Below are 24,017 nucleotides of genomic sequence, written 5' to 3'. Positions count from 1 at the left end.
ATTCCACATAACAAATTGAAAGCATTGGCTGGGAAGATGGAATTTTTTGAGGGAAAGGGCTCTAAGTCTTTCCAAATGCTGTCATTGTCTCTGCCAAATAGATCATCATCAGTTCAACATTTTCTCCTAAATAATAATGGAATCATTTCCTAACCTTGGTATTATGAAATAAGGATAAAAATTTATTTTGCACTATATTATTTGTATTTTTATCTTTTCAAAATACACATCTCATCTCAACCTACAAATGCCTCACAATATTGCTATCTTTGTTTTACAGAGAGCCATAGAGAATTTATGGAACTAGGCTACACATCTAGTTAATAACAGACCTGGGATCCTTATACCACGGTTTACACAATGCAAGATAGTGTTTAACCACTGCGTCACTGATGCACTTGAAAACAAGACCCTATGGGGTAGCTAGGTGGCACAGTGGATAGAGTACTGGTCCTGGAGTCAGGAGGACCTGAGTTCAAATCCTGATTTAGACACTAATAATTACTTAGCTGTGTGACCTTGGGCAAGTCACTTAACCCCATTGCTCTGCACAAAACAAAAACAAAAAGAAAAAAGATCATATAAAATTAAATATTGAATAAGTTACAGTTGATGAGAAAACATGGAATCTCAGACCTTATTTGAAAGTTCATGCTTCTAATAGATAATTAGAAGGGAAACCCCAATTGCTTAAAATAGTGGATAAATCTAGTAAATTTCATTTAAGATGATTAGGGTAATTGTATAGTATAATTCTATGATTATACATCATCCTTGAGAGTGCTCTTATCTAGGATGTATCATTCATTAACTCCTTTCTTCAGAAGTAAAATGTGATGAATGTTAGTCTGCCCTGTGAGAGTAGGTACCAAAAATAATTATTTTCAGATGTTATAAAGGTATTGACAAGTCATATAAATGCAACATATTTTAACTTAATTTTATATCAGTCTTCATTAACATGCTATTTACATTTTGATTTCCCATTGACATGACTTGTTTTCAGCTTCTTTTTGATAGCACCCAATTATATAATTGAATCCTTTGTTGATAATTTGTATTATTTCTATTTACTCTTCATTTGAATAAATCCAGTAGGATTCTCATTAACTTTCCTTTGTCAGGAATAGTAGCTCTTTTTTAGGATGCCTTACATTGATGCCTTATATTAGTCTGAGAGATGAAACATTATTTCTAGTTATGTGTTTATAAGACAGTGGTGAGGGCAGAATGGCAAATCTGGGAAGTTTTCAAAACCTTTCATGAGTAGCTCTTTCTAGGATGACTTCATTCTTTTAAAATGAGGTAAATTTCCCAAACACCCATGTTAAAATTTAAGTACCAAAAACATATACCAGAACATAAACTATTTCTCACTTAAAGGTTATTTAGAATTCTCTGTTCCTCTGCTCTCTATCATCATCATGGATAGACATGAAAATACTGCTTTGTCTCTGCTTTTCTTAGTTTATCAACTTAGCTCCATTGCAAATCTAACAGTTCTATTGATAAATCAAGTAACTGACCATTATTTCTTCAGAATATTAGTACTTAGTGGAATGTTAAGCCTGTTGTAATTTGATGATTATTTTGAAAATTAGGTTCTATTTGTCTGAATGTTAGCATGTCCTGAAATTTTCCGAGAAAAAAAATAGTAGAAGAATCTCATTCCCAGCTGATGAGCCCTCACAGATTTGAAAATAACTAACTTAAACAGCTTCCGTCTTGCTTTGGCTCAGTTCAAATCTTCTTGTTTGAATTTGCACACTTGTCACCACCATGAATGATAACTACTGCAGGCTCAAAGGTATTTTGCCACAAAGCAATTAAAACAGTGTGTTTTTATTGTGCATTTCTTTTAATTTTTCCAAGGAATTACAGGAAAGAGATCACACAAATTGCCTCTCTTTCTATGTATCATCCAGAGGACTTCTTTTCTCAGTCCAGTTTTTTGGGACCCTAAGACAGGGTAATTTCCATTGCCAAAAGAATTCCTTTCCCGCACAGGACAGAGATAATCAGCTTTTGAGACAAGATATTATTCCTTTTTAATTGACCTTTCTGAAGAGATGTGTATTAAAAAGTTTCTTTTTAAAATAATACTGATGGATTCTATTGATTTTTTTTATACTCAACACATTTTATTTTATGTCTTAATAAGATAGAGCTGGTGCTTTAAAATTTTATTTGCCTATTAAGGTAACTATACTGCAAACAATAATATTTCTGTAAATCTAAATTATCTAAAATATCTAAATTATCTAAATAATCTAAAATAACTTAAGTAACTTTACTTTTCAAGTAGTAGGGTTAAAATCCAAAGCTAGTTTTATAAAGGAATTGTGGTTTCTGTCAAATGGCTACTGAAGGCACATTTGGTGCTCTGGTTTGTTTTCTAAATACTGCCAATTAGCTTTGATGTAATTTGTGTAAATGCATTAACACCTAAGGGAATGGGGCAGTGACATCTGGCTTGTATATTGCAAGTCAGTTATAACCCATTATTACAAACATGAAGGCATTAATAGTTTTTGTATTGTACTTAGGGAAAACACACATTATTTTTAATGTTGGCTTTTCCATGCATTCTAGGTTATACTTAATTTACTCTCATTTTTCTTGATATCAATTGAACCCATCTTTTGTGGATGATATGCAAATTGTTTTCTTGATTCCTTTCTTGGGTTTTATGTTGTTTTGTCTTGAATTTAGCACTTGAAAAAAAATCTTTCTTTGAAAAAATTTTTCTTTTATATAGTTGATGAATCTTGAAATTTATATAACATCATATTTTTTTCTAGCATATTCAGCAAAAAAGGTTTGGAATTCATGTTATAAGAAGTTTTAATTTGATTTTATTTGTCATTTTAACTTTGGGTGCTATCAGCTTTCTAATTTTTTATTTGGTCTTATAGATACGGTCCCAGAACTGTTGTGTCTGATGACGCAGAGTAAGTTGTCTCACATACATAGGATTAGTTTAATGAATAATCTAAACTGCATGTTTTCCATTACTTATCACTAATTAAAATGCAAGGGATGCAGCAACACAATTGAATGGCTTTTTTTCCACGTGCTGCTTCAGGGAAAGGACGCTCTTGAAGTTGGAATGGAAACCATGTGTTCCCTTGCAGCAGAAATGAGTTAGAAAGTAACTTTAGCATGATACTAATATACATGGCTGAAGCTTCAGACTTGATATTCGCTCATCATCAGAATGGCCTTGCTATTTTTTTTGTGCTCTTTTATAACTTTGGAGTTTATATGTCCACTAAGTTATTCAGTTACCAAAAAAAAAAAAATATTAGAAGTCTTGTATTTCATTCTTGCATAAATTGAATCTTAGAATAACAATAATATAGTAAATCCTTTGGCCACAAGTTTAAGCTAAGAAAATAAATCCTTAACCACTAATGATAGATTCAGAGCCCAAATCCTTATTATGCTGGGCAAAACATTTACATGTTATTGTTGAGTTCTTAAAAATTTTGGGGTTTTGTTAGAGTTCAGTGGTTTAAAAAGGGTGGATGGGGGGGTAAATTAGGAGTCTCCTAGGAAATATGGTTACTTGTCCTTTTCAGAGGTTAAAAATTCACATTCCAATCAAATCTGAACATAATTAATGTCTGCTTTTCTTCCTTCTGTTTTTAAATATTAAATTTCTCCATTTTTTAGCTCATTATTAAATTTGCCATGATATAAACAGAAGTTTCAGATTCAAAAATATCCCCAGAATTGAGTCCTTCTTTATGGAGTCAGTCAGCTAATTACTTGCTCAGTTTCCAGTAGGTTGAGTTGTCTTTCTCATCCCTTAATAATATGTTACCTTACTCTTCCAAAAATAGATTAGCTTTGATTAAAAAACTCATGACTGTTCAATCTAGCCCTGAATCACCTAGATTTTTGAACTGTTAAATGATAGGGATTCACTGATAATTTTTCTATATATGCTGACTTTTGGCTCCTTTGAATCATTACTAACCAGATACAACCAGTCTGATTTCTGGGTATGTGTGCACATAGTGGGAACTCAGGAAATGTTTGCTAAATGGAAATTCCATTAAATTACAGAAGAAAACATAATTAATGCTTTTAGAAGGTCATAAATAAAATTTAGTAAAATTAAATCCTTTTAAATGAACACTTTCTGATGGGGTTTTTTTTCCTTGTAAAAGATGCCAGATGGTTTACAACTGCAGTTGGTGTTTTTTGAAGGAATGTAAGCCTTGCCTGGGCCATGCACCAATTGCTTTTCACTGTGCCATTCTTGGTTCATATTTCAGCATTTCAAAAATTCACATTAAGAAACAGCTACTGAATTCAGCTGGCTATACTTTAGTGAGTTTATAAAATTTAACTGTGGGTCCTTTTACTGATTGTATTCTGATGTGAGCATTTATTTGAACCTAAGTGAAACAAAGTTGTTAAGATGTAAGTCAAAATAAGTCTTTTTTTTCCCCATTTTTTTTAATCTGCCAGAAAAGGAGAAGAAAAACAAGAAATTGATGGGCAAAATTTAATGCTTTGATTTGGTTTTCAGAAGCATTTTTGATATCTTCAAGTCCCAATTGGATAGTGCTCATCTATCATGCAGTTTTCCTAAAATATGTTTAAAATATTGAAACAAGAAAAGTTAGTATTGAAGAATCAAATTAGAATGGCTTCATAATGTTGAACTTTCAGAGAACAACTCATAGAGTCCAAGAGGGCCTGGAAAAAGAAAAAAAAAAGAAAAAGAATTTTTTTGGTTTCCAAATTACAAAAACTAGGCTGATCAAACAAAATAAGCACTATCTAAAGAAGATTGGCTTTTTCCTCAGTTGATGTTAAGTAGAAATGTTGAACAGAATGCTGACTTTCCTTCCTGAAATACCATTTTAATTCCCATCTAATTTCAGAATCTCTCAAAAATATTTTTCTTGTTAATGATTTAAAGTGGAATCAGAGTTAAGTAATAGTCTTAAAAATCTAGCCTAGTAACAATATCCAGAAAGATCTTTTAAGGACAGTCCATTGTAAGAATAAGAATGGCATAAGGAAATTGAAGATAACTGAATGGTCATGTTTCTTATAAACTATTTCTTCCTCTTCTCCTCTTCCTCAATTTTACATTGGTTTCACTCCCACAATTTCACCCCCAGGAAGTAAATGTTTAAATATCACAAGGATCTCTTAGTCTCTTCATGTACCAGAGTCAGTCCCCAGAATCTCTTTTAAGGTTCCCTAGATTTTGCCTTAGAGAATCTTAGATACAGGCAGACCCTAGTTCTACAGAAAAGTTCACTTGTGATAATAACTTAGGTGAATGACTGAACTTTACCTGAGAAGAACAAAATCTACTTCAGGCTTGCAAACTTCAGCCTGCTGGGCTCCACTATCTTCTTTCCAGAAATACACTTCTCCTTTCACTCTGCAGATTGAATCTAGGCTCTGAACTGGAGAAGCTCTTCTGATTGGTGACTCAGCGCATTTTCTGCTTATGTTTACCAATTACTTAACCTTTTTTGGTTCCTTTTTTTGAGTCAGCCACAAAAGGATCTCTCTTTACTGTATTATTTCTTTGACTGGGTTTAGTATTTACCCCAGTAACTAAAAGGTCAACTAGGACACTGTTATCCTTCCTAGAGTGTTGGGGACTGGAAGGGATGGGAGTGGCAGTAAACTTGTTCCTCTTTTTATTTAACTCATTAGCTTTAGGCTCAGTTAGCCTGAAGGAACTCATTTGTTTGTTTTTAGTATTAGATGTGAGTCTGAAATTCCTATTCTGAATGCCCAACCCAAATCTAAAATAATAATAATTTTTAAAAAAGATAAAAATAATATTTCTGGAATCCTCTTTAGGTTCCCTAACTAGTATTAAAATCTGGCTCAGTCTGAAATTCTGATTTTTGGAAATTTTGAAAATTGACCTTGGAAAAATGGATTCCATTTTTCTTACCCCCAAGTCAGCCATTTGGTGAATTAGAAGGAAGGTCTAGCTTCAGAGAAGCAAATCTCTTCTGGGGGCCTCATAAAGATTTCAGGATACCTTAAAAATGTCCCAAATTTGAACTGATTGGATTGGTCAAAGCAGCTAAAGCTCTCTTTAGAGGTAAGACCTGATGGGGATGGGATGGAATAGGTTGGGAAGGAGGAAAGAGAATAGCATCCTATCTTGAATTACTATTGGTCAGGTTTATGCAAGGTTATGGAGAATGTATGATCTTCTCCCCTTATTTAGTAAATCTCAAAGCTGTCTTAGAAAATAGCTACTAATAATTAAAAATAGATCAAGGATCAGTCTCTCCATAGAAATTACTTCCTCTTTTTAAATAAACCCATTCAGATTTGTAGCTCCTGTTAAGCCCAACCACAGATAATATGACTTTAAAATAGAAATGTCTACTATGTTTGATAGAATAGCAAAATGAGCTTCTTTTCTTTCCCTTTGACAGGCAGACCCTCTACTAGATCTGTTTGTTGTTCTCTGTCTGGAATTTCAACCTATAGGTTGAATTGCCTGGAATTGTCCTGCTGACAATTGGGGAAGAATCAATCAATGAATAAACATTTATTAGGCATCTACTATATTCTAAGCTCTATGCTAAGCACTGGAGCTGTAGCAAGAAGAGGGATGTTATCCTAAAAACTGATGTAGGTTGAATCAGGGGAAATGAATTTGAGCTTCCATTCATCACATGCAAGGAGGAAATCTCTAGTTTCCTGGCTAGTACCTGCTTCTGAACCTTCTGTCTCCATCTGATGTCTCTGCTGCCAGTTGTCTTATTTTAAATAGCTATTTGGGAGCATATCACTAATGACATCTCTTGTCTACTATGAAGTTACCTCAGATGAAAGTGCATGCCTATTTTTTTTAACTAGCACCTGAGGTTAACTCTTGTTAACGATGGTCTGTTCCAGCTAGTTAAGTTCAGCTTCATGCTTTTTATTTGCATAGAGTGTCTTTGCTTTTACTGAGCAAGTGCCTCTACTACCCTTGAAAAGTTGAAAGGTCTTCTTTCAGCTTTGGCTGTCATTTTCATCCTGTTGCTTCTTTGTTCAGTGTAACCAAGGACAATGTAAACAGCTGTGCTCTTGGACGAGGGTTGAACAGCTTGGACAAAATATGGAGCATTGGTCACATCTCATCAGGATTTTAAAAAAATAGTTACTGCATCCTTCTTTTCTTCAAAGAGTTCAGAGACAGTCTTAACCAAATAAATAAATAAATAAATAAATAAATAAAATCCTTGAGGGATTTCAAAGTGGATATTATTTTACAGTTTTTGTTCTTTTTCTCCATTTAAAAAATACTTCAAATAGCTCAGAAACACTGGTATTAATTCAAAAAGGATTGAAGCAGGATCTTTACACCAAGACACATAATGTAATGATTTTCATTGCATGCAAATCTCAGGACAGACTTTGTTCAGCTTTTTCCAGGGGTGTATCCTCACATCCTGCCAGTGCCTCCCTTGCTCCATTCTCTTCTTTTTATTTTTAATACCTTGCATTAAAGGAAATATGAAGCTTCAAACAACTGTATTTCCTGGTGTTTTTTCTTTGACTTTTGCACTTTTGAAGAGTTAGTAAAAATGAATCAAGTTTATCTTTAAAGAAAAAGGCAAGCAGGATTTGACTTAAGCCAGAAGGAATAGTAGAGGCTGGTAGTGCTGACATGCTTAATTAGAATACTCTAGGGTAGAGGTGTCAGACAGGACCCATAGCTCCCTTAAGTGTAGCCAGAATCAGAATCAATCAATAGTTATCAAGCATCTATTAGGCTCCTTCTCTGTATCAGGTACTGTCCTAAGCACTGGGCATGCAAAAAGAGGCAAAACCTAGTTTCCAGTCTTAAGCAAGAGTTTAACTGCTAATTGATATTCTTATTATCTATATCCCAGGATTGTTAGGAAGAAAGCATGTTGTGAGCTTTAAAGTGCTATTTAAATACAAATTCAAATTGAAGCAATAAAGCTCGGATAAAGGAGGTCTCTGAAGGTACCTGAACAAAACTTTTAGATTAAAACATAATGCCTATCTTATTTTAATCTGTTGATGTATTCATTCAAAAAAAGAAACCTATAAACACATGGCTTCCTAATCCAACAGCCAAGGATCCTCAAGTGCAGTTTAGCAGCACCCCCATTTCTTTGGGAGTTTGACACCTCTGCTCTAGGGGAGACCATTGCTAGTATTTGGTGATTTCTGCTGCTTCTGAGGAGAGCTAATTTTCCTTTTGCCTTAAAGCATCCCCTTATAGTGGAATCCTACAGAAACTGGAAAAAGCTACCTTGACTGCTTCCTACTTATCGGGGTCTTTTTTTATTTTTTAGGAGTGTGAGTATGCTTGATATGAGGTGTGAAGAAGAAACCACCATACAGCCCCATAGCAAGGCTCGACAGGAACAGCTGCAGTTCATCAACAGCCAGCTGAAGGAAGAGGACGACAAATGGCAAGATGTAAGGATAGCACGAGAGGCTGCTGTGAAATCCCACTGCAGCCAGACTCAAGGGGACACTGTGGCCTGGTGATAAGCGGAAAATGAGTTTGGTTGAGGAGAGTGGGTCTGAAAAGCTAGATGACCATGCTCACGTTTCATACATGAAATGGGGCCAAGTCTCAATTCTGTTGCTCTATAAGATGGACAACACCAAATCATCAGATGGGGTTGTATGATATTCAGTCAACTCCCTAGCATTTATTTAGTATTTTCTGTGTGCTAGGCTCTGTTAAATTGTATGAATACAAAAACACCCAGTTCATATGCTTATGAGTTTACATATTTATTAATATCCATACATCACAGGGTAATCATGAAAAAACTTAGTCAACTTTCAAGTGTTATGTAAAATGCAAATTAAGAGTGAAATTATAAAGCTAAGACCATAGGAAGACATGATGTAGATAATTCTTTTTTTAAAAAAGGTTATCTAGGGGCAGCTGGGCAGCACAGTGGATGGAGCACCAGCCCTGGAGTCAGGAGGACCTGAGTTCGAATCCGGCCTCAGACACTTAATAATCACCTAGCTGCATGACTTTGGGCAAGTCACTCAATCCCCAATGCCTTAAATAAATTTTTAAATTTTTTTTTAGGTTTTTTTTTATTTTGCAAGGCAAATGGGGTTTGAGTGGCTTGCCCAAGGCACCACACAGCTAAGTGATTAAGTGTCTGAGGCCGGATTCGAACTCAGGTCCTCCTGACTCCAGGGCCCGTGCTTTATCCACTACGCTACCTAGCCGCCTCGCCTTAAATAAATTTTAAAAAAAGATTAATCTAGCATTAGAGGCAGCAGCATGCAACATTGTCAAGATTGTTGGATTTGGAATCAGGAAGGCCTAGATTCACATGTCACCTGAGTGTGACCCTGAGCCAGTCATTTAACTAACTCTATGAGCCTTAACAATCTTGAAGACTTATCTTCTAGGTCATTGATGGGTTATAATCTCAGTAAAAATAATTCCCACACTGGGAGTTCCCTCATGCTGACAGAATCACAAATTTTATTCACATTTGTGTGATATAGTTTTAGTAACCAGAATAAATTGGAAGAGGAAATCATAAAATCCATCCGTTTACTGGGATTTTGGATATTACATGGTTCTTGATTGCCATAGCTCATTATGACAAACAACTGAAACAAAGCAGCAGGTAAAATTCCTTATCATTTATTCTTTTTTCAAAAGCCTTTATCTATGCGGCAGCTAGGTGGCGCAGTGGATAAAGCACCGGCCCTGGAGTCAGGAGTACCTGGGTTCGAATCCAGTCTCAGACACTTAATAATTACCTAGCTGTGTGGCCTTAGGCAAGCCACTTAACCCCATTTGCCTTACAAAAAAAAAACAAAACACCTATATCTAATCATTAGAAAACTAGAACTATATATCAGTTCCAAACTCTGAACATGAATAAAAGTTCATTTGAACATCCCTTAAATACATGCTCTCCTCCTTGGTCCTCAATTATTGCTAGGGTAGAAAATATTTCTTGCTTTATGAAAGCTTTGGATTCTACTATATAACCTTGACCTGACTATGCTAATGGTAGCCAGTGACATAAGTAACTTGGGGACTAAGTGGCAATTGGAGGTTATCATTTTAATACAGGAAACTGTGTTAACCTGGAATTAATGGATAATATTGTAATTATCACAATTTGCTCTATAGAAGATATAAATTGTGTAGAAAAGATTTTAAGAGCATAAATGTATGGAAGTCCACCATAGATGAACAGTTCCAGTGTACAATTGAGTCCAGAGATATTTCTGGAAAAAATAAATATCTTTCCTTATCATGAGGGGATACAATTCTAGCAAGACAATATTAACCACTTTTTTTTAACATTAACCACTTCTGAACAACCTAGAAAAAAAAGGAAAAGAAAAAAAGGAAACTTGGATTATCCATCTCCTCATCTCTATTTCCTGGTTTCCTCCAAGCTCTACACGAATCCTGGTTTTTCTAGGAGGTCTTTTCTCTTTCTCACTTCCCTACCACCCCCTCTCTGCTTTTCTTGCCTTCCTTCTGAGATTGTCTTCCATTTATCCTGTACTTTTCTTACATATGTGTGTCTTGTGTGCATCTGTGTCTTTATGTAGTGTCATTTGTACATATGTGTTTGCTCCTTGTGGGCATGCGAGCTCCTTAAGGTACAGGCAGAGGTTGTGTTTTTTGCCTTTTTTTTGCTTTGGGAACCCCCAGTGCTTTGCACTCTTCCTCAATAAATGCATCTTGACTTGAATATCAAAAACACCTTACAAAAAAGTTGAGAAAGTGACCAAAGTGAAAAGCTCTTGAGGAGAGGAGTGACATATATTTGATAATGTGAATCTCTGAAGGAGAACATTATTTTATCATTTTTCCTCCTTTCTAGGACCTGGCTCGTTGGAAAAGCCGTAGAAGAAGTGCATCTCAGGACCTAATCAAGAAAGAAGCCGAGAGGAAAAAAATGGAAAGATTATTGGCTGGAGGTGATGGAACAAGTGAACGAAGGAAAAGCATTAAAACCTACAGAGAAATTGTTCAGGAAAAGTGGGTTTTTAAAATTTTTTTAATGTACTACATATCAATATAAATATATATATATATATATATATATATATATATATATATATACATACATACACATAATATTTATGTGGGGGGGTATATATAGTGTCTTCCAGCTTAGTCTTAGCTGTGTGGCAACCTAATATTCTAAGCATTCAACTGAAACCAAAAATAAATCTAAAAGGAAGATCACCAAAGTTTTGTCCTAGGCACTATAATGCTTACTCTGCAAATAGAATGAATTAGCCAAAAAAGTAGAGTTCTTCTATTGTTCCTTTAGCACCTGCTTCAGCTTCTACTCATGGGCATCCCTGTTGTGGTTTTCTTCCCACCTCACTTTAGAGAACGGAGAGAGAGAGAGCTTCACGAGGCTTACAAGAATGCCCGTTCCCGTGAGGAGGCGGAGGGGATCCTCCAGCAGTACATCGAGAGATTTACTATTAGTGAGGCCGTCCTGGAACGCTTGGAGATGCCAAAAATTTTGGAAAGAAGCCATTCCACAGAGCCAAACTCATCTTCCCCGAAGGACCCAAATCCCATGAAGTACTTGCGGCAACAGTCACTGCCTCCTCCCAAATTCACTGCCACTGTTGAAACTACCATCGCTCGCCCCAGTGAACTGGACCCCAGCATCTCAGCAGGCAGTATGTCTCCAAGCAAAACAGTTGTTCCAAAAGCAGTGCCTATGCTGACACCTAAGCCTTACCACCAGCCGAAAAATACGCAGCAGGTTTTGAAAACCTTTAAGGTAGGAGTGGCTTTCTTGAGTTTGGAATGAGCCTTTGGACTCCCAAGAGGCAGATTAGAAAAGACAGTAAATAATAATAATAATGCAATTATTCTTTCAAAGTTTGTGTGTGTGTGTCCCTCCAAAGATTTGGGTTTAGTAATAGTTAGGAAGGGTGTCTTGCTCCTTTAAACCACAATAGCAAAGATTTAGTCTTTATGCAGTCCAATTCAAGACCAACTCATATATCAAATAGGTATGCAGCAAAGGGCAAATTACTTAATTTTTGAACCCCTATTTTCTCATCCATAAAATGAAAATAGCAATAGCTGCAATGCCTTCTTCAAGGGTTGTTATATGGATTAATAATCCTAATGGTTACTATTAAATGATAGCTATTTTTTTCTTGGTTTTTGCAAGGCAATGGGATTAAGTGACTTGCCCAAACTCACCAAATGATAACTATTCTTTAAAACTTTGCACAGGTAAATCTCCTTTAATCTGTATTAGGTGTTAAATTCTGTCATTATTCCCAGTTTTATAGATGAGGAAACTTGGGCTGAAGGAGGTTAAGTGACTTACTAAGAGTCAACAAAGCTATTCAGTGTCTGAAGCAGAATTTGAACTCACTTCTTTCTAACTCCATTTCCAGCATCCTATTCACTGCATCACCGCACTTTTGTGAGACACAGTATGTGTTAAGCAGATGGCAATTTTTAAAGTACCATACTAATATAAATTATTATCTGAAAAGAGTATGGCAAAATTCTCCAAAAGTGTAATTTATGAAGTAAATATATCCTGTAAAAAGTAAACACATCCTTTAAGAAGGAGGTGCCATGACATCAAAAAATCAATGTATCTAGGATATTGTGGCTTCAAAAAAAGTCTTGTGAACAATTGAAAAGGGTATATTGTTACCTCAGGTGATCAAGGATGAGTTTGGTGACTGGCTATCCCGTCTCTCTGAAAAGTAGGGTAGCAATATAAGCTATAAGCCCTATTGATTATGAATTATAAACCCAGAGAAATGTAAATTGGATCCAGAACCAAGGAACTTGTGAAAACTGAAGCATCCTGGCCATATCCTCAAACTCTGTTCTTTATTCTTGGAAAGAAAGGATTGGGATCATATCACAAGGGAGCATTCTTCCTTTGTCTTCGGTTCTTTTCATGGCAAAGAAAAATCAGCTTCTGTTATCACTCCAAGCCACATGGGGTTATAGTAGCTTTACAGAGTTGGAATTCACTGCTAGGAGATTCAAAGTATGAGTGCAAGAACATTGTTTACTTAAATTAATTGGTTAGCACAAAGTAGTTTATCTTCCTCATTTAATTTCAAAGTACACAAGTCTAAACTTTCTGACCTTTACTGAGAGAGAGAGAGAGAGAAAGAAAGAGAGAGAGAGAGAGATGCTGTAGGCTTCATTATAGAAACAGCTTCTTTTGTCTTTGAGTAATTGCTATTATTTTTTGACTCAATCAGGGTTATTTGCAATATTTTTGAAGTCAGTGTTTTATTGCTTTTATTGAAAGGAGAAATGAAAATTTCCCATTTGACTTTGTGAGATTAAGAATTTCTGTCACCACTCCCAGAAGAATGAAATAAAAATGGGGAAGCAGCTTCTCAACAATTTCTGTGGGTGATGCAACTTGAGCTAACTAAGAGGTCTGTTTTACATCTAGCTGTACAAGTTACAATTCAGATGTAGCTCAGCAAGATTACCTACTCAAAATAATAAGAAAATCAGTCATGAAAATGATACTGTATTGAGTTGACACAGAGCAGAAGGAAATGAGTTTGTTTAATTCTGCATCTGAGAGGCTAACCTGAAGATCTACTTTTCCTCCTTAATGTAAATAGTATAATGTTTTATTTCAAATAGGAATATTAGAATGGATGATTTGTACTCCAGTTTTGTGGTATCTTTCCAGAAGCCCCTCATATCTTCCCTTCCGGTCCTAGTATTCTCTCAGCCTGGTCCACTGGAATAAGCAGAATAAATATTTGATGGAATCATTGGCACCTTTCTTTGTAACAGCATTGACTCTCTTAATCAAAATGCATTGAAGCAAATTGACATGTAGAAATGGGAATAATGGGAACCCAGGATTTGATTGGAGAAGCAGCTGAAAGCTTTTGATTGTATAGGGTTAACTCTTATCAATTTGTCCTCCCTTCATTAATGAATTGTTCCAGCACAGAAGCCAGGGAATGTTGAAATGCATGGAAGAGGCTAACAGAGAAAGAAAAGTAGTCTGCTCTTGTGTAAGAATTTGGTTGTATTTATTTGCATTATGAAGCCAGGGCTGCTGTATATGAGAAGTATGACCAATGGTGCCAGTTTTGCTTCTAGGTATCTACTTTTCTTTGAGCTTTAAATGTGATCTTTATGAAGGAGTGTTTCTTGCACCCTCTAATCCAGGATTTTGTTTTGCTTTTTAAAAGTCTTTGTTGATTGTAATTTTAATTCGTTTCCTTTGTATTTTGGAGTTTCATTGTATTGTATTTTAAAATCTAATATGTTTTATTTTATCCATTTTAAAAACATTATTCTAAGAATGGGTCTATCATCTTCACCAGACAACCAAAGAAGTCATGATACAAAAAAATGTTAGGAGCACCTGCTTGAGTCCCAAGAGTTTTGATAGAAATGTAAGAGAGGGATAGTCTAATCCTTTGCCTTTAATATGTTTTGCCTCATGTCTGTGCTACCTTTCTCATTTCCCTGATAAAAAAGCAAAACCATTTCCAGAGTTAACTACAGGCAAGTTTTCCCTGGGGTGGCACCCCTCCAGGGAGACAATAGTAGAATAGGAAAGCTTTATTAGGCCTTGAAAAGCTCAGGTAATTTCTCCATATCAATTCATTGCTGCTTCCACCAAGCCCTTAGCTTCTTATAGTTCCTGCTATAAAACTGTCCACTCCCTCCCATTGTTTCAGTAAAGTCTGAGTAGGTCATAGGAACAACATGATGTTAGCTTTCTGGGGTGTAGTGAGTTAGGAAGTCTTTCTTTGGCCAGCACCATTCTTCCTGGAAAACCAGAGACTTTCTTGGGTCTTACTGCTTCAACAACTCTTATGAATGATGAGCTTCCACAGAAGACTTATTGCAGGAAATAATTTTGGCAGTCAAAGATGAGATGTAACTAGATCTGCAGATACCAAATAATAATAGAAAAGAAGCCATATAGATATGGGCAGTTGTTAACATATTTAGCCTACTTTCCTCAAATAACTAAAATCATCACCATGATAAAGGAGTGTGGAATAGTCAATTGAGTATTGGGCTTGGAATTAGAAAGACCTGAGTTCAGATCTGGCCTCTCTAATACTAACTGTGTTACCAGAGGGTAGCCAGCCGCTTGACATTTGTGAATCTTCATTTTCTCACCTGTAAAGGTACAATAATAATTAATTGGACAACAGGAAGATAAGTATTATAAAGGGGAATTTTAAGAAGCCTTTGGATATGACCAGTTATCTTTTAACTGCTATGTGAAAACTTATAAAGATCTAAAAGTTGGAATTTGGAAGTTCCATTTTCTGAAACACTCCCAAAGCTTCATATATCCCATTCTATTTGATACTATAGTAATATTGATACTAGTATAAAAGAATAAGAATACAGACTCTCTTGGTTCCCCCTCTGTATTGCCAAACAATCTCATGGAGTTCTAGGGTGCTGTGGAATAATGATCTAATAATACTAATGATCTAATCATTAGTAAATGGAAAATTAGGACAAGGAAAAATCAGTATAGCCTAATTTAATAAACATAACTATTAGATATTTCTTTTGACCTGGAAGGTCTGTGCAGGAATTATTATGACACTAAAGGCAATGTAAACTGAAAAAGTTTGAAAATCTCTAGGATAGATCACTGGGCCAAATTTGAAAAGGATGACGTTCAGTAAGAATCAATATGGCTTTCATTCAGATTCAATTTCACATGCATAAGATTGAACTACATGGGTAGACACTCAGGTCCTCCTGACTCTGAAAAGATCTGAGGGTGGTTAAGAGGGCTTTAAGCTCCATATGAGTATGGAGAACAAATACTCTTGGCTAACTGCATTAAGAGAAGAGGTAGCTAGGTGACCCAGTAAGAAAATAGATTACTGGCTTGGAATCAGAAAGACATCCTCCTGAGTTCAAATCCAGCCTCAGACACTACTAACTGTGTAACCCTATTTGCCTCAGTTTCCTCATCTATATAAGGAGTTGGAGAAGAAATGGCAAATCACTCCAATATCTTTGCCAAGAAAACCCCAAAATGGTGTAACAAAGAGTTATATACAACTGAGCAGTAATTAGGTCCAGGAACAGGACTGCCTGTTCCTGGACCTAATTGTTGCTCAGATTATAGACCCACTGTATCTGTCCTACTCAGGTTAGATCTGGAATATCTGTGCAGTTGGGTGCTATATTGTAGCCAGGAAGTTAGCCAGGATGGCAGAGGATTGTGCCATCTTAGGCTCAGTTAAGAATGAACAAGAGAATAATCTTGTTCTTCTTGGGCCTAACAGTCAGAATTGGAAACAATTGGAAGTTTCAGTGGTTAGATCTTACAAAAAGATGAATTTAGACTTGATGTTTGGAAAAACTAGAGCAATCTTTCCTTGGAATTTGCTGCCTTGAGAAAGAGTGCTTTTCCTTATAAGCTTTCAAACGAAGGCCAGATGACTGTTACTTATGTTGTAATGACGATTTCTTGTTTGGGTATAAGCTGGACTCAGTGAGTTGTGAGGTCCCTTCAGATTCTTAGATTCTATCTTTCTGTGTTTATCATTATTCTAATGTTTTGCATGACCATATTGTTTGGTTATTAGGTTATATTGTGGTTTTTGTCTGTCTTCCTATTTTCAGGTAGATGAAAAAGTCAGCATGAATGGAGAAGCTTTTAATGGTGTAGAAGAAGAGAAAGAAAAAGAGTGTTCAACTGCAACATTTTCCCCCTCATTAACTAGATCTCAGAAATTTGAAGGTGTAACCAGAGTGGATGGTTCCCTGGTAGAACTGAAGCAAGACACCAGTAGCATTGAGATCAATATAAAGAAGACAAACTCACCAAACAGAGAATTAACAGTAAGAAAAACCTAAGATGTGTTATTATATACAAAATCTTTCTATTTTTAAATCAGGTCACTAAAAAGAAAAACTGAATTCTGTAGAAAAGAATTTTTTTTTATGATGACTTTTGAAGGATGTTTTTAGATCGTCTTCTTCCTTGAAACATAATTGCTTGATGTCACTTGTATTTGCCATTTCCTTTGCTGAGCTCTCAAAAACTATGAGAGAGAGAGAGAGAGAGAGAGAAACTAAAAAAAAAAAAGGTTTTTTTACTCCTAATGTTTTATGTATATATATCCCTGAGGAAACTACACTAATTTGATAATGAATACATACCAGTAGCCAAATGATAGTCAAACCTGTAGATGGGTAGCCAGAAAAAGAAAAGAAAAGAAAAGAAAGAAGGAAGGCATTTTTCTCACTTAGAAAAAATAGTTGGAAGAAGAAGGGGATCAATGAAAATCCTTTGATGTGAACAGAGATGGTTTAATATTAACTCATTGGACCAACGTCAAAGAGAAGTAACCGAATTAGAATATCTCAGGGTTCTGTTGGTATCTGAATTTTCTCTGTGGAAAAAACATGGAATGGGGCGGCTGGGTGGTGTAGTAGATAAAGCACCAGCCCTGGAGTCAGGAGTACCTGGGTTCAAATCCGGTCTCAGACACTTAATAATTACCTAGCTGTGTGGCCTTGGGCAAGCCACTTAACCCATTTGCCTTGCAAAAAAAAACCTAAACAGAAAAGACATTGAATATATGGTAAATTCAGCCTTATGTGAACCCCCAAAATTATTCAGAGCAGGAGATAATACCTTCACAAATGTCAGAAGCTTATATTCCTGTTAGCAAAACTTTAAAAGACAAAGGGCTAAGAAATCTTTTTTAAAAGGGAAAAAAAGGACTTAAAAATAGCAAGAAAAGAATTCCAGTGATAGGGGTAAGAGTTTGATTCTGGGGTGGCTAGGTGGTACAGTGAATAGAGCACCAGCCCTGAAGTCAGGAGTAGCTGAGTTCAAATTTGACCTCAGACACTTAATAATTACCTAGCTGTGGGACCTTGGGCAAGTCACTTAACCCCATTGCCTTGCCAAAAAAAACCCTAAAAAAAAGAGTTTGCTTCTTGGAATGGGAAAAGTTATCACAAATATATAAGAAGTTCTTAAATTGATCAGTTTTCCTACCTATTACAGAGGATTTTTCTTTGTGTAATTGAACAAAACATTTTGCAACTGTGGACCCTGCAGATATAATATGGTTTGGAAAAGGGTTAGTTAAACCTTTTTTCTAACTGATTTATCCCAACCAACAGTGGAGATTTTGCAATTTGAACCTACTGTCTTCCAATTTTTAGAATGAGGCTATTAGGATTGTGGTGAAGGAAGTTTTTTTTTAACAGTTGCTGCTTTGCTTTTTTTAAATAAGCATATTGAGACATATGAATTCTGATTCCTAAATAACTACTGGGAAAGTTGGATCACTCTTCATGCACCAAAAGACATGAATTTTCCCTATTGTTCGTGAATTTGACTTCTTAAGAGTAAAAACCATCCTTTTTTTATACACCTTTCCCTGAGGTACTTAGGGAGACTGTCAGTCTGCCTTGCTATATCCAAGTCCTGTGGAAACACAAGATCAGACTGGAATGGTCTAAAATAATTTCCTCACCATGGCAACGCTGCTTCTTCTTGTCTCCAGGATTACAGCTTTATCATTGAGGCAGATGTGATTCTTCCATTGTGGAAGCTGTTTTTTTCAGATACTTCAAGCAGACAGATCTTCACCTGAAGGATTTTATAAATTATCTAGCTTGCATGAAGTACTACCTGAAGCACTATAGGGGTTTCTTTGCTAGAATAAACAGAAACTTGTGCTTATTGAACTCACTAACCAAAAGATCAGGCATTTTTAACAAACTGGTTAGACTCAATCTAAATATGTATTTCCATTGTGTCATGAATTCTGTCATTTTTGCACCCATTATTTCTGACAAATGAAATACCTGCTCTATAAGCATCATAGATTTATTTTTATGCTTCCTGTCAAAAGTCATGTCTTTATACATCCTAATGTTCATACAGTGCCATATTGGGAAGAGCCTCAACCCTATGTACTTTTTCTGTTTTCTTAAGCCTGGGGATAGAATAACTGTTTCTGACTTAAATGATGTATAGCTGACTTAATTAGGGGAATAGCTCCTCAGGTTTTTTGTTTGCTTTTAAATGAAGCTCCTTATTGCCTTCTAACCATTTTGAAGATTTATGAAAAACCACATCACCATTCCTGCCATCCATTTTTGTCATAGCCAGGCAGAGAGTAAGTTGTTTCTTAATTGGATTTTGCTATTTGGGGTGACGTATTTTTTAAACAGCAAAAATTTACATATACATATATATATATATATATATATATATATATATATATATATATATATGTACTTCCAAAAGCAGGATGATCTTACTAGATAATCCAATAAGAGAGAGAAAAAATACAAAAGGGATTCAGGTTTATTTTGTTGTTTTCTCAAGTGGAATAAAAAATGGTCTTAGTTATTATGGTCCAGCCTCCAGGTATAGGTCTAAAACTGTAACAAGATCAAGGATTCTGCTCTTGTATTGAATCAAGAAATAAATAGCCTTAAGTTGTCCCTAGCCCAGATGGGCCTTCAAGGAGCCTGTGAAGTTCTGGAATAAATCCAGCTATGGCAAAAGAGACTTAAACGTGTATATAGTGACATACCACTTACCAAGCTATCCCACCCTGTCCTTCCAACCCAGTCCCATTAATAGTGTCTGTCTTACCTCATTAGCTTTCCCTAACTGCATTTAACTGGACCTCAGAAATTCAACTGGAACCTAGATTTAGAACAGAAGTTAGGTGTTATACCACAATTAAGTTTGGTTTTTCACTAAAATGTTTTAAAACTCAAGTTTTACTATTAACATCCTAAGTGTTCTACTGGGAAAATTCTTAGCTCTAGCAAAAACATTTTATTAAGGAAGTCTTTCCATAGTGAGCTGACTTCTAATTTTCTTTCATTCCCTGTTATTCCAAGGAAAATATTTTCTTGGCTGTATTTCATTCTTGCAGTAATTGCATTTCTGTTACAAAGACAAAATTATCTTGTTCAGAAGACCAACCAAAAAAAAAAAAAGCTTATGTAGCAGAATAAGGTGACTATCTAACAATGGGAGACCCAACTTCATTGCCTCCGGGGGATTGAAATTAGCCCCAGGCTTATTTCTATTTTTAACCCCTTTGTCCAGTTTTGTATGATTCTCAAAAGAATAGTGTTCTCCTCTTCAAATAGTGTCTTTCATCCTAAAATGTTTTTCCAAAACATCTTACAGAGGAGTCACCTCACCCACCACCAAATTGTCACAATTCCTCGGGAGTGAGCTACATCTGTACAAATAAAGTCCTTCAGCAGTGAGCAGGCAAGATTGTGAAGTCAAAAAAGTTGCGAGTAACTTCAGCCAGATCACAAATTTCTCTAGTTGGAGCACATAGAATCCAATTATCAATCCAGTCTATGACTCTGTCCCCTCTTTTCCATCTGTAATTCCTTATTCCTTGATCTGTGGACCTGTAACTCTTGATCAGTCTCTGAACACATTTTCGTGAATGGGGAGTACTCATGCAATAGTTGTACCACTCTGGGACAGCTTCCAGTTGCTAGCAAGATATGATTTATATTGATTGAAATGAGCCTCCCTGTTACTTCCACCCACTGGACTTTTCAGAGTTGGAATGCTACCGTAATGTTTCCTATACTACTAGGAAACAGGCTCAAGAAGGGCAAACGAGTGGCCCAAAGACATAGAAGTGCTAAGTATCCGAGGAAGCATTTGATCTTGGGCCCACTGACTCCAGGACCAGTACTCAACAGAGGAAGTGTAGGTTGGTTGAGGCTAGAAGGGACTTGTTAGAAGGGACTTGAAGGAAAATTTAAGGCAATCCCTATGACAATTTATGAAAGTAGGTCCTTTTCAACTCTATATCTATGGCTCTGGTCCTTACTGCTACGCCATTTGCAATCTTAGTTTCCTTCTTTTTCTCCTCTTTCATACTTTCAGTTTCCATTCCACTTTTCATGCCTTTGTTTATGATACTCCCTAACTTGAATTTCTTTCTATCTTCTCTCCTGGTAATCCATGTTCTATATTTCTTTCATGGTCAAGAGAAAAAGAGGAGAGGGAAAAAAGGGAGTTCAAATTCATACAATAGTGTCTGACAATATGTGCAAATTCCACATCTATAACATCCAACCTGCAAAGAAGCGAGTGATAGGCATATTCTCAACTCTTCTCCAATGAAGATGGGTTGGTTTCAATGATCTTATTTTTAAGGACAAGGTGAATTGCAAACTCTCAGTCATCCTTTTTCTCATTGGCCGGATGTAATTATGATATAAAGTTCAACCTTGTTCTGTAGGCAACGGGTGATATTCCAAAGCAACTAACACAACAACATGCACAGTGAGATTGCAGGGTACAGTGAAACAAGAATAACAACAACACTAGCTTTATAATCAGAGACCGTGGATTCAAATTCTGTCTCTGATACTTATTACCTCGGCAAATTCTTTAATTTCCTTAGGCCTTTAGTTTTATCGTCTGGAAAAAAAAGAAGGGCATTGAATTATATGACTTTTATTATCATTCCTATTTTCCAGTTTGTGACTTCTACAGGTCACACAGGCAGACTCAATGCTATTCAAATCAAATACTCTTAAGATTTCACAACCTGAACTCTTTCCACTATCTACTTTGCTGCCTCATTCATGTAAAATTAGCACAACCTAGATTTTTGTGAAGAGTTCTTTCTCAAAATTGGGGAAAAGGAGGAGAAAATAGAAATCTGTTGCATTTTTTTCTTCCAGAAGCTTAAGGAAGATGATATAAATAATATTGAGTATTTAAAATAGAATAATAAAAATGGAATAAAGATTAGACTTTAAGATATATATACTCCTTTGAAAATAAATAAATGTCCTACAAAGGAGGCAGCTTATGTATACTTTTTTTCCAGAAAGACTACAGATCTGTACAGCACTCTCTCCCTCTACCCCCTCCATACTTAAACTTTTTTTTTGAAAAAAATTTACAGTATTTAAATATCTTTCATCATAAGAGAAAGGCCCTCTGAAAGATTTCCTTTGACTTTTTCTCTGTCTTTCCCATTATCCATTATTTTTCACTCCTTGACTTCCTCTTGGTACCTCAACTATCCAAACTCTTACCCAACAACCTCTCCTCTATTACTGTGGACTAGCTCCCTTCAGCCAACTTGTCCCAAATAGCTCCTCCCATGCCTACTTGCCAACTTCTTCCCACCAGCTTCATTGCTCTTCTCCCTCATTCTTTTAATTTCACATTTAGCAAATGTCAAATAGTTATTTGGTACCTAAAATGCTTTATTTCCACCCCCTCAGCAAAATAAGACTACAACTAGAGGTAGGATTTTTCCACCTGATGAAGCTATAGGAATTCTACTTCATAATTCAATACCTTGGTAATGTTTCCTACTAGCAGTCCTGGAAATGTACAATCAGATGTTTATTGAAACATTTTTTCACTGTTTTAAAGACTTTTGAGAAGGATCTGGGACCAATTGCAAATTCCTTTTCAAAAACAGATTTCAGCAAAAGCCTCTTAGAAAACATGTTTATGTTCCTTCCAGATATAGTTGCAGGGCTATTGGGTTTAGCCAGCTCTGTTTATAGGAAACTTCTGGTTTTGTGTCTAATACACACAAGTTTATGGAATGATAATGGCTGCAATGGGGTCCTAGCCAGAGGTTACTGACATTTAACACATGGAGGGGCCTGTCACTTCTAGAACCTTCTTGACTTTTGCTCTCCTGACCCTTCTAGTTAAAATGTGAAGTATTCAATAGTAAAGAGAGAAGCAATTTAAGGCCCTTAGTTGTGGCTGTTTAGTTGTTTTTTCAGCAATGTATAACTCTTTGTGACCCCATTTGGAATTTTTTTGGAAAAGTTACTAGAGTGGTTTGTTATTTTCTTCTTCAGTTCATTTTACAGATAATATATGAGGCAAATAGATTACAAAGTGAAGTGTCTGAGGCCAAATTTGAACTCGTGTCTTCCTGGCTCCAGACCTGGCACTTATTATTTGGGGCTACCCAACTGCCAAAAAACTAGTTTATAGACTTAAGAAAGTCTGAAAAATCATGAATTCTACAAACAATTAGTTCGACTGCTTGGTCCAGGAGAACTCTCCAAACCCTGCATCTAGAGTTCTTGGGAAGGCTTTGTCTCAAAACTGTCTTAGGAAAACCATTGTGACCTTAGGCTGACTCCAACATAGGCAATGTTGATCCTAGAGTGAAAAGAATATGGGGGTGAAGCAGCAGAGAGAAGCAAAGTCAAGAATTTTTTAAGTGTTGACTAATAGAAGATATTAGTGTAGCTAGCTGCTACAGTGGATAGAGAGTCAGATCTGGAGTCAGAAAGACTCAACTCTGTATTTCAAATCCAGCCTCAGACATTTAACTAGCTAGGGATCCTGGACAAGTCACTTCACCCTGTTTGCCTCAGTTTCCTCATCTGTAAAGTGGCTGGAGAAGGAAATGGCAAATCACTCAGGGATCTTTGCTAAGAAAACCCCAATTGGGGTCATAGAAGAGGCAGACACAATTAAAATGACTGAACAACAACAGTGCCTGCCTTTGAAGAGTTTATCCTTTTAAGAGAAGATGACAACAAAACAAATGAAGATGAAACAGGGTAGAAGTCATGGATGAGAGGTCTTAGGAGCTGGTCGAGAAAGGAGGTCAGTAGTGGATCCTAGATAACCTTAAAATGACTTCCAGGTAGAAACAATCAAAGGAAGGAGTCCCACAGGTGAAAAGGTAAGAAGGATTGTAGGAAATTGTGCAAAAGGAAAGTCTAAAGAACTACCAGCATGACACAGAAATGAAGGAAGGAAGAAGGGAAATTATTTTATTTTCAAAAAGCGGAGACTCTTTTTGGATCCTTGGAACTAAAATGGTTTTGGAATGCAATAGTATATGCTGCCATAGTACAAAATATTAAAGTGTTTTAAAGAGGGTATATAATTATTTTAAGAATTTGATATGGTATATTTGTAAATAACAATAATAACAATTCCAAATGGGATAAAAGTATTTGAATCACTTTTTTTCTTTGCAGTAGATTTGAAGGT

General features: G+C 36.0%; 1 protein-coding gene across 8 annotated transcripts in view; it reads left to right on the top strand.

Moving 5' to 3' along the window:
* Window positions 1-24,017, top strand: part of LIMCH1 (LIM and calponin homology domains 1) — a 374,176-nt gene that overhangs the window by 310,383 nt on the left and 39,776 nt on the right. For 6 of the 8 annotated variants that reach the window (XM_074229536.1, XM_074229537.1, XM_074229535.1 and 3 more), the window contains 5 exons: window positions 2,916-2,951; window positions 8,316-8,442; window positions 10,854-11,011; window positions 11,372-11,777; window positions 16,628-16,846. In XM_074229536.1, coding sequence (XP_074085637.1) covers window positions 2,916-2,951; window positions 8,316-8,442; window positions 10,854-11,011; window positions 11,372-11,777; window positions 16,628-16,846 — 946 coding nt within the window. The remainder of the gene's footprint in view (window positions 1-2,915; window positions 2,952-8,315; window positions 8,443-10,853; window positions 11,012-11,371; window positions 11,778-16,627; window positions 16,847-24,017) is intronic. The other 2 variants (XM_074229540.1, XM_074229542.1) reach the window with 1 other exon arrangement.

This window comes from Macrotis lagotis, chromosome 3 (assembly GCF_037893015.1).
Source record: "Macrotis lagotis isolate mMagLag1 chromosome 3, bilby.v1.9.chrom.fasta, whole genome shotgun sequence".
Lineage (NCBI taxonomy): Eukaryota > Metazoa > Chordata > Mammalia > Peramelemorphia > Peramelidae > Macrotis > Macrotis lagotis.
Note: the sequence above shows the minus strand (reverse complement) of the source record. Positions and strands in the feature narration are given on the sequence as shown.